Below are 14,676 nucleotides of genomic sequence, written 5' to 3'. Positions count from 1 at the left end.
AAAAACCCCTCGGGCTCATCTTGTTCCACAGCAACATCTCCACGAGAGGGACACGCAACACACCATCACGGCGGCATCCATTTCCTGCTTTTCTTTTCAAGATGATGGTGTTCCAGGCATCAACAACAACTCCCCTATACCTATCCGGGTGGCGACCGCTAGGCGCCGGCCAGTACGTGGGGACCTGCATCTTTCTCGTCGTCCTCGGCACATTCACCCGCATCATGCTGGTGCTCAAGCCGGTCGTCGAGAGCAGGCGGTGGCGACCGGCCTCGCTCGCAAAGACGGCGGCGACGGAGCACCACCAAGTCCGCAGGGGCGGCATTTCCTGGCTGTCGACGGTGGAGAGGGCGCTCTACGACGTTTTGGTGGCTGCGCTGGGTTATTTGCTGTATGTATTTCTTTCGAACTCCCTAACTTTTTTTTTTTTTTCTTTTCGCCGCCCTTCGCTTCGTTTTGCTTTGCCGACTCAATGGACTCACTAACTCGCATTTTTCTTCTCCACGTTTAGCATGCTTGCCGTCATGACCATGAACATTGGTTACTGCATATCGGTCCTCGGCGGCGTCTTTTTCGGTTCTTTGGCCGCCGGAGCATGGTCCACTGAGCAGGAGGGGGACTGGCTACCGTGCGCTGAGTGAAGCATGGGAGCAAAAAAAGGTGGCAGCAGAGTGATGTCTTTACGAGAAACAAACAAAAAGAAAGTCTGGTTGGGTTTGCATTTTCTTTCATTATTGGGCGAATAACGGTAACACTAAGCAGCCCAGCAAGGGTTGTAAACTTTTAATCACATTTTGGGTAAATCTCAGCACTGTAATCCAACATGAACTTTTCAATTCTATTACAAGATTAGAAGCCTTCACCTCGTCCCCCACCCCAAAACCCACCAAACGTCAACTCGTACAAACACAAGTCGTCAACCCTTCAGAACCCACCCCTCCCTTCGTTCTCAACCTCAACCCCAAACTTTGTCTGGACCCTGATCGCCCCAGAGCTGCTCTTGGCCACAATCCGCCTCATGCTGTCCCCGTCAGCCCCCAGGGTCTCGATGCTCCCGCCGCGGAGGTCGTCCCTGCCGTAGATGCGCGTCTCGACGCCGTAGTTTGAGGTCCCCGTCTCCGTGCCGACCGCCCTGCCGCTGCCTTTCCTGCCGCCGCGCCCACCCAGCTGCTCCCCGAGCTCAAGGTAGCTGGCCTTGCCTGCGGTCTCGGGGTCCGCCGTCGGCCCCAGCGTCTTGCCCTTGGAGCCGGTGAACGAGGTGAGGCGGGACAGCGCGCGCTCGAGCAGCGGCCGGCAGGCCGGCAGGTTCGCGACCAGCAGGCCGATGCCGACCTCGGCGATGGCCCAGGCGAGTATTATGCCCAGGTTCTGGATCAGGCGGTTTGCGTCGTTCATTAGGAGGAGGTACCGTAGCCGGACGATAGGGGCAATCGATGCGCTGGAGGGTTTGGAATGAAGAGAAAGAAAAGAAAAAATAGTGTCAGTCATTTGTCTCGTCATAAACTTTTTTTTCTTTTGCTGCCTCCGATTCAAGTTCCGGGCAACACGTAAAAAAAAAAAAAAAAAAAAAAAAAAGAAAACATCATGTTTCAAGGGCTGAACAGGGTGGTACTGACAAGAAACCAAGCCCGAGAAGGCCAATGACAGACATCTTGACGCGGCTCGGCATCTGGAGCTTCCAGATCAGCACGGCTGGCAAGATGGCAAAGACCCAGTCGGTCAAGATGGAGACGGCCGCAACGAGGAAGGAGAGCGCCGTCTGGATCTCGCGCGGGTGGCAGGTGCCCGGAAGCTCCGCGTGCCAGTTTTTCCTGGTGGACGATGATCTTTTTAGCAACAAAGTAATAGATCCAGGCAAGGGCAGGACGAGGAACAAGAAAGACTTACTGGACGGGATCACACCCGAAAAAGAGATACATCCCGGTGCCACCGGTGCAAATGGTGACCAGCACCAGGCATGAATAGATTAGGACCGTCACCCAACGCTTACCGCCGGCGATTCTGAGAAGGGTGAAGCCGATGGACCACTTCAGAGTGACTAGTACAAAGCACCATGACTCTTGAAAGACGTAAAACCACTATGGAGGCCGTCAGTATCAACAAGTCATGTCCGTTAGGGCAGCTGAGAAAATTGTGAATACGGATGAAAAAATGGGCGTTGCAAGAGAATCAAAAGGGTTCAAGAGTACCCACCCGAAGAGTGTTTACCGTCTGCTCGGGCGTCAGGGTGTCGTCTTGCTGTCCGGCGCCACTCCAGGCCATGCCTATGGTCGAAATCGTAGTGACCAGCCAGACGGGCTATGTCTCGTCAGCAACAAAGAATGACCCGTTAAACACAGAGTTGCCAAAACAAAAAAGGAATATAAACTTACAACAGTAGCTACCATGGCCCAGTCATCGGTTCCCCAGGTATTCTTGCGTAATCTGATCCAGAAACGGAGGAGCATGCTGATGAGAGCAAACGGCAACGGTATCAAGACCGCCGCCGCCATCTCCTTTGACGTTGCGGAACCCATCTTTGCCTGAATACCAGCCAGTTAAAGTGTGTTCAAAAGGTCTAGAATTGCCGTGCACATCAGTGTCCTAGAGAAGAAAAGCAGACAGGCTGGATGGAAATGGGACCTGATCGTTGGATATATCCAGCCTCCCCTGAGAAAAGAGAAGAAAAAACAACAAAATTAACAAAATCAAAAGGCCAAAGAGAAAGGGTCCAGAACCAGTCTTAAAAATGGGGTTGCAAGCCCAGATATAGTACAGTATAGGCTTGTACTTGGAGTAAAGAAAGCTGGGCCCTAAAAAAAACCCCCCCTTAGTACACAGTGGACATGAGAAAAAAAAAAAGCTCATTCGCCTGACTTGCCTACCGAACATGAAACAATCGTCATGCCGCAATTCTACTCATCTTACTGGCTTAGAATGTAAATCAATACATCTCCAAGTTGATCTAGACCGTCTTTTTCATAATCTTCCTCTGGCGAAATTGCAACACGGTTTTCTCGCTGTGCAACACTGCAAAACACCATGTCCCGTCCCCTGTCCGCTTCCCGATGCGACAAGTATTAGACTTTTGTGGCCTCCCGTGGGAACGGGACCGGATCCATCTTGGGTCCGTAACGAGGTGACGATCCGTTCCTTGTTGAGCTTGCTGCTCCTGCCTAGTATCCACACAGTCGGCAGCCTCCACTGGGTTTTATACCTCCCCGATTGTGAATACTCGGTCTTGATGCAGCAGGGTACAGTATGGAGTATAGGCATGTTGATACTATTAAGTAATAGTAAATGTAATATATGGGGACAGGGAAGTGACGCGGCAAGGCGGCTGCTTAATCAGAATAGACTATTGTGAGAGTTTTATGACAGCCATCCACATGAGTTTCTTATCTAGACTATAATGTTAACTCAGATTCCAGAATCAGTTAGCGAGGATAGACGAGTTAAAATCTAACCGGCCTAGAGGCTTTTGGTTAGACGATATTATATTATGCACATACATTTCGCATACTGTTTCCATCCACGAGTCATTCCAACCCAACCCACCTATCCACAATTCCAAGTTCACAACTTGGCCAAAGATTTTTTTTTTTTTCTTTGATGGACACTATCAGGTTGAAACTCCATTGTGGAAATGTTGCGAAAAAAAAAGGTGGCACTTGTGGACTTGGCTCAAGGGTGCCCACCCCGGGCCGGTACCCGGTCATTGGATCCTTGGGATTGAGATCGGCGAACAGACGCCGGGACCACTCAGAAATATTCAACGGCCCCCCCTCTGAAGATTTTCCCAGTGCCGTGGTCCACACCGTAGTGCGAAAAGACATGACTAGATGCGACAACTCCCGCGCAAGGGACAAGGGACTATCCGTCGGCTGCCGATGTCGTTTGTCAAAAAAAGGGGGGGACGCGGCTCAGTGAGAGGGCCTGGTGAAAAACCATAGAAAAGGGGGGTCTTGACCTTGTGGTGGAGGGCAGGTTATTAGTTATTACCCAGCTCATTATTCTCCTATCACATGCCATCTCAAGGCACCAACTGTGCAAATACTACTCTATCATAGTCATCACTCACTACAGGCTGAATAAAACCCCATCCACAATGCCACCTTTCAGAGTCTTCGAAGGCAAGCTTGCCATCATCACCGGCGCCTCCCGCAGTACGTCACCTCAAATTCTACCTAGATCTGTCACGTCCGCTACAAACCATCGACGCTAACCCACCACAAAAAAAACCCCCCCCTTCCAGGCTTCGGCGCCGTCGTAGCCGAGCACTTCGCCAGCCGGGGCGCGAACGTGGTGATCAACTACGCCACGGAAGCATCCACACCCAAGGCCGAAGCCCTGGCCAGGCGCTTCGAGGCCGAGTACGGCGTCAAGGCGCTGCCCGTGCTCGCGGACCTGAGCCGGGTGGACTCTGCGCAAAAGATCGTCGACGCCGCGAGGGCGCACTTTACCGACGCGGCGACGGGCCGGTTCCAGATCGACATCATCGTCAACAACGCGGCCGTCGTGAACGCGCAGGGCCTGGAGCAGCTGGACCTGGACCTGTTCCAGACGACGTTTGACGTCAACTGCCGGGCGCCGGCGCTGCTCGTCAAGGCGGCCATCCCGCACCTGCCGCACGACCGCTCCGGCCGCATCGTCAACGTCTCCAGCGCCACCACCACCTGGGGCGTGTGGTGGCAGACCGCCTACGCCGGCACGAAGGGCGCCCTCGAGGCCATGACGCGCGTCTGGGCCCGCGAGCTGGCCGAGAGGGCCACCGTCAACACCGTCTCGCCGGGTCCCATGGACACGGGGCTCTACTCTGGCCTGCCGGACGAGCCGCGCGAGGCCCTCCGCCCCTTCAACACCCTGACGCCGCTGGCCAAGGCCCGGCCCGACTTCGACAGCCCCGAGGTGATGGACTTGGCAAAGAGCATAGGAGGGCGTCCGGGTTACTTGGAGGAGGTCGCTGGTATTGTGGGCGTTGTCTGCTTGCCCGAGAGCGGGTGGATGACGGGGAACCAGGTTGGAGCAAGTGGTGGTGGTGCTTTTGTCAGGTAGAAAATTTAGACCTGGTAGCAAATCATGAACGAAATGGATATCCAATACAAGTAAGTGGCTCCGCTACCTAATCTGAGAGTAAGTCGTGGGCAGCCCCACGGTGATCGGCAAAGCCGTCGCAACACCTGCCTCATTCGACTGGGTCCCCGGAAGTCTCGTCATGGTCGAGTTTCCTCTCCCACCCGCACCACAACCTTCTTTAGTCATTAGGCTTACTCCTTGGCATTTGATACCCTCAAAATCCCCGCCTTCACTGCTGGAAAGGCCCAGCTGCAGGCCGCAACCAAGCCAGTTCCTCATGTCGTTGTAAGCACACGCCAGCGTACCCCCACCGCTGGTGCAGTTCAGCTCAGCGTATCCCCGGGCGGTGAGGTTGGCCACCAGGCCGCCGTCGACGAACCAGAGGGGGCTCGTCGCCATGCCGGTCTTGTTCTCCACCACCGCCACTATGGCATTGTCCAGAGGTCCTTTGGCCCCGACGGCGCACAGCCTGCCCGAGCCCCCGACTGCAAACCGAGAGGACCGAGAGGACTGGCTGGTGAAGAGGATCGAGTTGCCAGAGAGTCGCAGGAACCAATCATTGATGGTGCCTCCGTCCTGGGCCACCTTGATCGCAAACGGCGTCGAGGTTTCGCCGCAGGTTTTGTCAATGGTGGCCGTCGTTGACGTTGAAGTGTTGGTGAAGCGCGGGATGGTGTTGTTTCGCCACCGTGCCGGGTCGGTCGTGTTTGAGAGCCGCGCGCTTGATGTTCCGGTAGCGTTGAGAAACGCAAATGGTGCCCTGACAGATGTCGCCTTGGCGTTGGCTCTGGTGGCGTTGACGTCAAAATGCGTCATGTTCAATGCGGTGTTGTTGGAGCCGAACCTCGCGCTGGTCGGCAAGGATCCAAAAGGCAATCTTGCTGGCCATGTGCCGTTGTTTGGGCTAGTTTTGTTGCGAACATTGTTCGCTGTCGAGTTCAAGCCCGAGACTCCCAGTGATGAATTTGACGCGCTCAACCCGGTGCTGTTATACATTGGAAAAGGAACACGGACAGCCTTGGTTGTGGGAATGCCATCTTCAATCGCGTGAGGGGCCTTAGAACCTGTGCCTTTGGGCAGGACAGCGCTGCTCGTCAGGCTGCTGACCTTCACAGCAGTGGCAGCGTCCGTTTGGCTCGATCCTACCAATGTTCCATTCCTACTGGCAACAATGGTGCCATTTGCTTGGCTCAGTCCAGTTGCAAACGCGGCAACATTGCGCTCGAATGTTGGGCTACCACTAGCCTGAGAATTGAGCTTCGAAGTCGAGCTGAAAAGCCTCGAGCTGCCATCCGTAGTTGCATTATTCGAGACGGTTGTCGCATTCAACCTGGCAAACCTTGTTGTTGTGGCATTGTCAAAATGACTGGAAACTTTGGTTTGAGTCTTAAATGCCGTGATAACCACAGTCGACGTCGCCGTCGGCGTGTCGGCGGTCACAGCGGTCGAGTTCACACCAAGGCACGAGCAGGCCGACCTGTACGCGTCCGAGTCCGAGCACTGCGATGCATATGCGGGCGTCTTTGTCGGAAATTCTGCCGTCGTTGACATGGACTGGCGCTTTCGCAGCCTGTCCACCGCTTCGTGCTCCGACGCCCAAACCTTCCACGGCTCATCTCTGGATGCACTTTCCAGAAACGCCGCGTCCTTGGTCACTGTTTGAGTGGCGATGGTCGATGTCGTGTTCCTCGTCACTGTCGAGGTGATGCTGACGGTGACGGTGTGGAATTCCGTCCTGGTTGTTCCATGGTCAGACGCCGCCCGCCTTGACTGACTCGATGCGCCCACCGCCCTGGCGGGATTAAGGTTGAGGGGGGAAGAAACGAACCTTGTCGCTGGGGTTATAGTGCCCCGAAAGAACGAGGCACAATCTGACGTTCCATTGCGTCTCGTCGAAGCTGTGGCCTCAACTTTAGCAACAGCTGTGGCCGCAGCGTAGTACGTTGGTGTCAGCAATTGACAATCGCACAAAGGTCGACCGGGAGGGTGCACGGAGGAGGCTTACCACTAAGGCAGCTGTCAGTGGTGCAACTCAACGCCTCAGCAGCTGCCGTCGCAACTGGCACCAGTATACCCAGAAGAAATCGAAGCATCACTCTTTCATATCACCATTTCACAGACTCGTATTTGATCAAAGTCCAAGGGAAAATGAAAGTAAAAACAGGGACAAGAGGACAACAAACAACCCAATCTTCCTTCCCCCTGATTTCTCCCACGCAAAACATCGCAGATCTCGATCACTCATCTGCATCACAGCAAAACCCCAGACTAGGACCAATACGGAGCCGAAGACCCAATGGAAAAACGACCCAACCCAAGTACCGTTTCATCGTGGGTTCTGGTTGTGCAATTAAAAAAAAAACAAGACAAAAACTTGGATTTGGTGATTCCAGGCCTCGTAGGGCCTTAACAGGGGGTATAACAGGGGGCATTTGCCGGCCAATCAGGTCGGGGCTGATGGGACTGGCAATCAAGGCAGTGATGCATAAAAATGTCCGACACTGTTGCATCGCGTCATATCTATACCCTGGTCATGTTCAATACCACACATACCGCTCTATTTGACTGAATACGCAGCGGGCACTTTGTGCGCTGGCTTTACTCGTTACTATGATTTATCAGTTGTCGCGGTGGTAGCCCAGCTTGGCCAGTCTGGTAAAAGGCCTTATCCTGAACGTTACTATCTGTGCTAGAGACCTCAACAGCAAGAGATCTTTCTCCCAAGTTCAGATTGTGTGGCGAAAATCTATTCATATCTCGGGCTGACAATCGTATTATTGCAGTATCTAAGCACATTAATCAATACCTCATTTGGTGTCATTAGTACCATCTATGCAAAGCAACTTGTGTATATCCTCAAAAACGCTCTCAGGAAGAGATTCTTTCCCCATAGTAAATAGCAATGAGCGTCAGGAGCCGCGCCGGCAAGAAGGCGCATGGCACGTAAATCTATCGAAAACTATTCGCCGGGATTGCTTCATAAACGCAGACACATCCTGGCGTTAATTCATGATGTCGAAGCATAATTGGCCACTTGGCAGCTGCAAATCCCTGGAGGATCATATCAAAACAGTCGGCTTGGACTACCAAGCGATGTGACAAAGCGAAAAAGGTAGTGTAAATGGCCTGAACACAAATTCCTGACCAATTGTAAAATAAAATGCTGGGTAGACCACGGCAAACCGCGACAGTAGGTCACTCTATGAGGCCAGCCAAGCCTAGCTGTTGGCTCGAAACCCGTGATTCGTGTGTGCAAGCAGGAACGGACTAGTGTGGGTAAGTGATAGAGTACACACATGCTTCGCAGGGGCCGCCGATTAACTATACCGAAGTTGCCTATTGAACGCAAGGGCAGTGAGGCCCATCCAAGGTGTTAGTATATTGATCACGCGCCAACGCACATACTCACCCACCCAGGATGAATGCAGAACGACATAGCTGAAGCAAAACATGTACGCTACAATCCTGATCGCACTTACGACCCGGCAAGTCATGGCATATGAAATGAACGTTAAAAGGCATATTGCAGGGGGTATATGGGACTTATGTACAGTGGGCAGCGGTTTGATGCCGCCCGATAGGTAGGTACGGATGCCAAGCATCGCGAGATTCTCTCTCAACACCCAAACCAGACTACATCCTTCATCGTCCAACACCCCCAAAAGCTATAAAAGTTCACTTCTTCTACCCCTGTTTCGTGAGCGTGTGTAATCAGAGAGCTTTTGCACTCTACCACTAGTGACTGCAGCACTGTGGCTCCTACCCTTACCAACAGGGCTGTGATCGCGACGGCGCGACCGAGCCGGTGATGGTGATTGTGTCTGGCTGTACTGTTGTTCCATTTGCCGACGACTTGCAACGGTGACTGTTACTGATGCGGAATGCCCAAGCGATGCTGTTGCGGCATGAGATAGGTGATTTCGGAAGGGAGAGGTGTCGCGTCGACCTGGGATTCGTGCCGACGCTGACAATGAGGTTGGCTTCGGCTTCATGAAAAAGCACTCGCCGGAATCAGCTCTGGGCTTTGGGGTCGGTGTCTCAGATTCTTCCAACCCATCATCCTTTGACAGGCTTTGCGGTTCTGAGAAGTATTCTGCGGGATGCTTGACGATCTCAATGTCCTGCTCTGCGAGAAGCTCTTTCTGGTGCTGAGTTTCCGAAATGTCAGACACACTCGATGCAGACGTTTGTGAGGCGTCATCGTCGTGCAGTGATGGGCACGAGTCCTTGAGGTGAAACAGATCAGGTTCGGAATCAGAGAAAGAGAGCGTGCGAGAAGGAGTAAGAACAAATTCGAAGGGGTATTCATCTGTTCGTCCAGCAGCAATCGCATTTGTAGACGCGTCGGTCGGTTCAGAGATACATCCAATCTGCTTTTGTTCGTCGGCTTCGAAGGGGTCCTCATAGGATTCCAATTTCGAGTCAAGATCCTCATCGAAGAACATCGTGTTCTCTGAGTGGGATGTTGATTCGTCGTCGACGATCTCAGAATCCCCCGAGAGCGACGATGCAGAAGAGATGTCTGAGTGGTGCCATGGGTGATCTTCAGGTAGATAGGATGCGAAGTAGCGAACAAGCGAATCGAGACTCCTCGTACGGAAGAGCTGTACAGCATGCTGCCACTGTTCGGTTCCAATGAGAGCTGGGTTGGCGATAATCTCAAAAGATGCTGACTCTAGCGACCTGTTGAGCTCGTTGAGACGGTGCTCCTTGCGTGCGGCCATGAGCTGGTGGAATTCATCGGCAGTGGATGCTTCGTGGGAGATTTCGAAAACATCGTGCTGGAAGGCAACCGGGTCGGATATGTATTGCACTGTGGTGTTGTACTGGTCGTGCAGCTTGGTGAAGAGATCATCTCTCTTGTACCCAAACTTCCAATAAGGCCATCTTAAACCCGGATCGTCCATGCTATTACAAGGGATTGAGTATGGTATGTTTCTGGGCGTCGGGCCTTTGTTGACACAGGGAACTGCGTAAACGTAGGAGAGACTGAGCGGGAGCGAGCGAATTGGGTCTCTTTCGGTGCGAGGTGGAGGTTGCAGAGGGCGTTGGCGGTCGTTAATCGTAACGGTCTAGGTCTTGACAGGGCCCAGCAGTCCATTTAGGTGAAGCGAGTCTTTGAGTACATGTTTTCGGTTGCAAAGAAAAATACAGTGAATTAAGTTTTTCTTCACCAAGAACTTCTGGGAGAGGGCGTTCCAAGGTGGATGACAAGGCTGAAGCTGCGGAGTGTATGAAAGATGATGGGAAGTGACGGTGGTAATGAAAACTCGCCCAGGGATGCGTGATGTCCAAAGGTGGGCGGCGGTCGAGATACCCAATTTCGCCCCCAGCCCAGCCAAGAAGACTGGAAGCAGGGATAAGCTGACGGTTTCACCCACCCGCACAATGCGGAATTTTCGTCTAGCAACGGACTAGGCCGAACATGGCTTAGCGTCAGCGACAACGATTGGTCCACGCTAGGCAGACCCAGCCCAAATACCCTTTCAGGCCACCCACTACGGAAAGCACAGCCAATCACTAATCGCTGCACTCATCACACGAGGATTGCCAGGGCCACCGGTGGATTTTGGTCTTTTTTGTTCGATGCGTTGTCGCGCATTGGCTATCCTTGGTTGCCGTTGCGGCGGGCGATATTACTGTGTGGCATCATCAATTGTGTCCAACACCACTGGGCAGTAATTATGCATCCATTTGCCCTGCTCCAAAGAAGACAAAAGAATTCTCTAGTAGTTGATGAACCCGAAAGGAATTACGTCTATGTGGACATCTAGGCTCAATGTTTTTTTTTAATGCATCAAAATTCCTGGAAAAACCGCAGGTGCCTTTTGACGGATGGGCGATATTTTGTTCTTTTTGCCTTGGAAATTTCTTCCATGCCTGGTTACGTTTGTTGTGACTGCTTTGTTCGACTGTTGGCAGGAGTCAGTACTGACAGATTGCCTTACTAACACGACGAGATTCAAATTGATGCCTAACTATTCAGGGCTCCAAGCAAGAATGCAGTCAGGCAACCAGGCTCCATATTGTGGTGGGGCTGAGAGGCCGAAATGTTCTTCCGCTCCGGTTTAGTTCGCTTACATAGCATTCCCGACAGCTGGTATCAGCTGGTGAAGCTCTTCTCGCCCAAGCCACAGTAAATTTGGTCAGCCACATCTCTCCCACCCGTTGATTCTGCTCAACTTGATTACGAATTGTCATGTCGACCACCTCTTCTCCCCTTCAAGGCACCTTACAAGGCACCTGATGCTTGTTTCTATGCTCACCTGAACACCCGCGCCATGCGCTCGCTTATTATCTCTGGATATGTCTGACTGGGACTCAGTCAATGACGTCGATTTTCGATTGACACTCCTAGCACGAACTGCCATCCATCGTACAAAAATCGTCTGCAATTGTAGCAATTGCTGAAAACTGGACTTGAGAAGGAGGCACGCGAGATGCGGCTTCCTCCCGAAACCCCGGTCGAGTGTCAAAGCCAGTCGGGTGGCCCCAGTTTCTCCGTTAGTGGCGCAGCTTCATTGGACCGAAGGACTTGACGGCCGATGGCACCTGCATACAACGGCCACCCACACTACTCAGCCATGACTCTGCCCTGGGAGTAGGACTGGGCCTGGTGAGGCTGAGTTTTGTGCAAAGCGCTGCCGCCTGCTGGAGCCCTCCCCCCTACCCCCTCGTCAGCAGCCCTCTCTCTAATTCTCGAATTGCTATCGCATCTGACTGTTTCTCCCATCTTCCCTGTTCTTGTCCATTTCCCTTCGCAATTTGGACCATGACCATCTGAGCACGCGGGGGAGTCCTGACAGTGGTCTCGGGAAGCGCATTTGTTCCATATCGGCCATTTGTTCCTCGTGTTTCCTTTGGCATTTTGTCATCTGCAGGCCAATTTAGATCGCACCAAAGGCTGTTATTTCCCCTGAGTTTGTGTCGTTTTAATAGTTGGCCAGCGTCGCTTTTCCCCCCAGTCTGCACAAACCTTGTTTCGCATAATTTCGCTCTACTCTATACTGGATGGCCCGCACATCGCACTCACTGATTGCATTTGGAATCCGTCTCGTTTTTGCATGCCACTTTGTTCGGTCCACGCACAACTTCATTCCATTTCACTACACAGACTTACCTCCTCCATACCGCTGAAAGCTACTTGCTGGATCTGTGACAAGAGAAGTTGGTGTGGTTGATTTCTTGTTGGCGATATTTAGCCGTCATACCGCGCAGGTACGAGTCGAGTCATCCATCGGCTGTGTCCCTTGGTTTTCGTTCGTCCACAACGGTTGGACCCCGTCGGTCACAGTCGCACTGTCGCCACTCACAGTCCAGGATTTGCTTTGTATTACACCTTTCTTTGTCCAAGCATCCGACCCTTTGCCCGTCCTCAAGCAGTGTGCGGGGCTTGCTCGTCGTTTTCTGAGGGGCCTTAAACGGCGGCGGGGCTTGGCCAGCTTCCGCTCGCGGCCGCTGGAAGCCATGGCGGCTGGTGGGGACCCGGCCGGCGTATCCGACCCGACACAATCCTTCACCGAGAAGACGGAGCCTTTCTCGCAGTCGGAGTTCGATGCGCGCATGGAAAGCATGAGAGTGCGACGGGAATCCTTCCGTTCTCAAGACTCCAGCCTAGTACACCTTGACGAGTTGGTAGTACCACCGGACAAGGACATACGAACTCTTGTGCGCCCGCTCAGAGCTCGGTCGGTATCACCCGCAAATTTGGACAACTGCGAATGGCTTGCGCTTCACGCCGAAGTCGCATCGCCCGAGGGTGTTGACAAACCCCAGCACAGGGTCATGGCCGTCACTCAAACGTCCAAGGATATCAAATTTTCTGTCAGGATCCCGGGCAGTAGCCCAGGCGTGTTCGGTGGCCAACAAGGAGTTGAAGCATCCGCGCCTACGCTATGGTGTGAACTCTATTACGACCCGCGCAGCGATAATCAGATTCTCCGCAACAAGTCCGATATTCCCATTTCATTGACACGGGTGTCGCAGCTTCCACCTGCTAGTCCAGGCGTAGAGTACCTCGTCTTGCCCGGCGACGTCAAAGCTCTGCCCCCAGGATCTTGGAGAATCGGGGTCGAAGATGTTGATGTGTTGGACTTCAGGATACTCGAGAAGAGGCCCGCTACTCTTCGTCTCCGGTCGTTGTCATCGTCCGGATCATCGCTGGGCGAGATGCTCAACTCTTCTGGCAAGCGATCCCTGAACGAGGACGAAGAGACACCGCTTGGGCCAGAAGCCAGGCGCATTCGCGCCAACCCGACACCAACAAAGAACCAGGACGGAGTTATCGAATTCCTCCCACCCAAGGCCGATAAACTCGTCTTTCCGCTTCCCGCTGCTCCAAGCAAACAAGAGCTGATTGCTTTCAACGGCCACCCATTGCTGGATATAGAGAAGGGTGACACAGTCGACATTCCTGGCGGCTGCGAGTTGGATACGTATCGAATAACCAAACTGGATCCCATCGCATCGACAGCGCTTTCTAGCGTCTTTAGGGGCGTCGTCGGCGATCATCCAGATGTCCCAGGAGATTCAGTCATCACGGTGAAAGTGCTCAGTACCCGTCCGCCACCGACACCGAACGGACAGGTACGGCCAGAAGACAACGAGAGGACTCTGATTCGACAGGCGGACATATGGCAGCGCGAGTTTCAAGCCCATGTACCCCTGCATCATCCAAAGATTCCCAAGCTGTACGGCGGCGACGCGCGATTCCTTTCATTGTACATGGAGCACGTTCCAGCTCCTGATTTACAGCAGAAGGGCAAATGGCGTGGATTGAACAACGATTTCTTTGTGGGTACCCGCGAGGATGCCCGCCAGATTTTGATTGATATTGGTCGGGCGCTTCATTACATGCACTCTCGAAACTGCACCCACAATGATGTCAAACCAGCAAACATACTGTACTCCCGAGAAAGAGGAGCTGTGCTCATCGACATGGGACTGTCAACACCAACACAGAAGCCGGGCAGCGCAGCTGGTACGCCCTATTACGTTCCACCCGAGTTCCTGGGACAGAAGCTTCGTGGTCCGGCAGGTGATGTATGGGCTCTTGGCGTCACCATGCTGTACGCTCTTAAGAAACTTCCTCTGCCTGATTCTCGCGGGAGTGCCAGGCCCAATCAGAGACCTCTACATTGGCAGATTGCCGACCTCAACAGACCCCAGGGTGCGCGTCAAATCCTTCCAGCCCAAGTAGGCAGAGGTCCATCCATGCAACAATCACAACACCAACAGCCAATGAATGCGGTGGCAAAGATGCAGTGCTGGCTAGGCGAGGTCAATGAGGCGAAGGAGCGGCTGAACACTGACGATATTGTGGAGCTCCTGGTCGCCAAGATGCTGGTTCCCAACCCGGCGCAACGTATCACAATGAGGAAGCTCATTGCAGACCTATACGCTGAGCAACAACAACGACGGAGCGAAGCTGGCTCCAAATGAGACATTGAACATGTGATGGATCATTTAGACGAGGTACGGAAATGGCTTTTAAGTGTTTTTTTTTTTTTTTTGCTTAACTTGCATCTGAAGCCCGAAGGGGTGGTTCATTGCTACTGTTTTCTATGCTTTTCTTGTCTTTTTTTTCGCATATACCTATTTGCTACAGGCGGGCGATTGTTT

General features: G+C 53.0%; 7 protein-coding genes across 7 annotated transcripts; 4 read left to right on the top strand and 3 right to left on the bottom strand.

Annotated features, from left to right (window-relative positions):
• Nucleotides 1–101: 101 nt before the first annotated feature.
• On the top strand, nt 102–641 carry PpBr36_04194 (uncharacterized protein; the record flags this gene model as incomplete). The annotated part of the gene is made up of 2 exons (XM_029891358.1): nt 102–391; nt 512–641. The coding sequence occupies 2 exons, from the start codon at nt 102–104 to the stop codon at nt 639–641; spliced, it is 420 nt and encodes a 139-aa protein (XP_029750357.1).
• Nucleotides 159–538, bottom strand: PpBr36_04195 (uncharacterized protein; the record flags this gene model as incomplete). The annotated part of the gene is made up of 2 exons (XM_029891359.1): nt 159–372; nt 483–538. The coding sequence occupies 2 exons, from the start codon at nt 536–538 to the stop codon at nt 159–161; spliced, it is 270 nt and encodes an 89-aa protein (XP_029749321.1).
• Nucleotides 642–924: 283 nt separating the features above from the next.
• PpBr36_04193 (uncharacterized protein) lies at nt 925–2,516 on the bottom strand (the record flags this gene model as incomplete). Its single annotated transcript, XM_029891357.1, has 5 exons — nt 925–1,438; nt 1,617–1,811; nt 1,888–2,078; nt 2,194–2,298; nt 2,373–2,516. 5 exons carry the CDS (start codon nt 2,514–2,516, stop codon nt 925–927), a joined length of 1,149 nt encoding a protein of 382 aa, XP_029749318.1.
• Nucleotides 2,517–4,087: 1,571 nt separating this feature from the next.
• PpBr36_04192 (uncharacterized protein) lies at nt 4,088–5,034 on the top strand (the record flags this gene model as incomplete). The annotated part of the gene is made up of 2 exons (XM_029891356.1): nt 4,088–4,145; nt 4,235–5,034. The coding sequence occupies 2 exons, from the start codon at nt 4,088–4,090 to the stop codon at nt 5,032–5,034; spliced, it is 858 nt and encodes a 285-aa protein (XP_029750355.1).
• A 33-nt stretch (nt 5,035–5,067) lies between these two features.
• PpBr36_04191 (uncharacterized protein) lies at nt 5,068–6,718 on the top strand (the record flags this gene model as incomplete). Its single annotated transcript, XM_029891355.1, is given in 4 exon segments — nt 5,068–5,084; nt 5,245–5,340; nt 5,356–5,979; nt 6,517–6,718. The coding sequence occupies 4 exon segments, from the start codon at nt 5,068–5,070 to the stop codon at nt 6,716–6,718; spliced, it is 939 nt and encodes a 312-aa protein (XP_029749317.1).
• On the bottom strand, nt 5,098–9,962 carry PpBr36_04190 (uncharacterized protein; the record flags this gene model as incomplete). The annotated part of the gene is made up of 2 exons (XM_029891354.1): nt 5,098–6,890; nt 8,735–9,962. 2 exons carry the CDS (start codon nt 9,960–9,962, stop codon nt 5,098–5,100), a joined length of 3,021 nt encoding a protein of 1,006 aa, XP_029749316.1.
• Nucleotides 9,963–12,522: 2,560 nt separating this feature from the next.
• Nucleotides 12,523–14,496, top strand: PpBr36_04189 (uncharacterized protein; the record flags this gene model as incomplete). The annotated part of the gene is made up of 1 exon (XM_029891353.1): nt 12,523–14,496. One exon carries the CDS (start codon nt 12,523–12,525, stop codon nt 14,494–14,496), a length of 1,974 nt encoding a protein of 657 aa, XP_029750271.1.
• Between the last annotated feature and the right edge of the window lie 180 nt (nt 14,497–14,676).

This window comes from Pyricularia pennisetigena, chromosome 6, assembly GCF_004337985.1.
Source record: "Pyricularia pennisetigena strain Br36 chromosome 6, whole genome shotgun sequence".
In the NCBI taxonomy this organism is placed as follows: domain Eukaryota; kingdom Fungi; phylum Ascomycota; class Sordariomycetes; order Magnaporthales; family Pyriculariaceae; genus Pyricularia; species Pyricularia pennisetigena.
The sequence above is the reverse complement of the archived record's forward strand: the minus strand, read 5'-3'. Positions and strand labels throughout refer to the sequence as shown.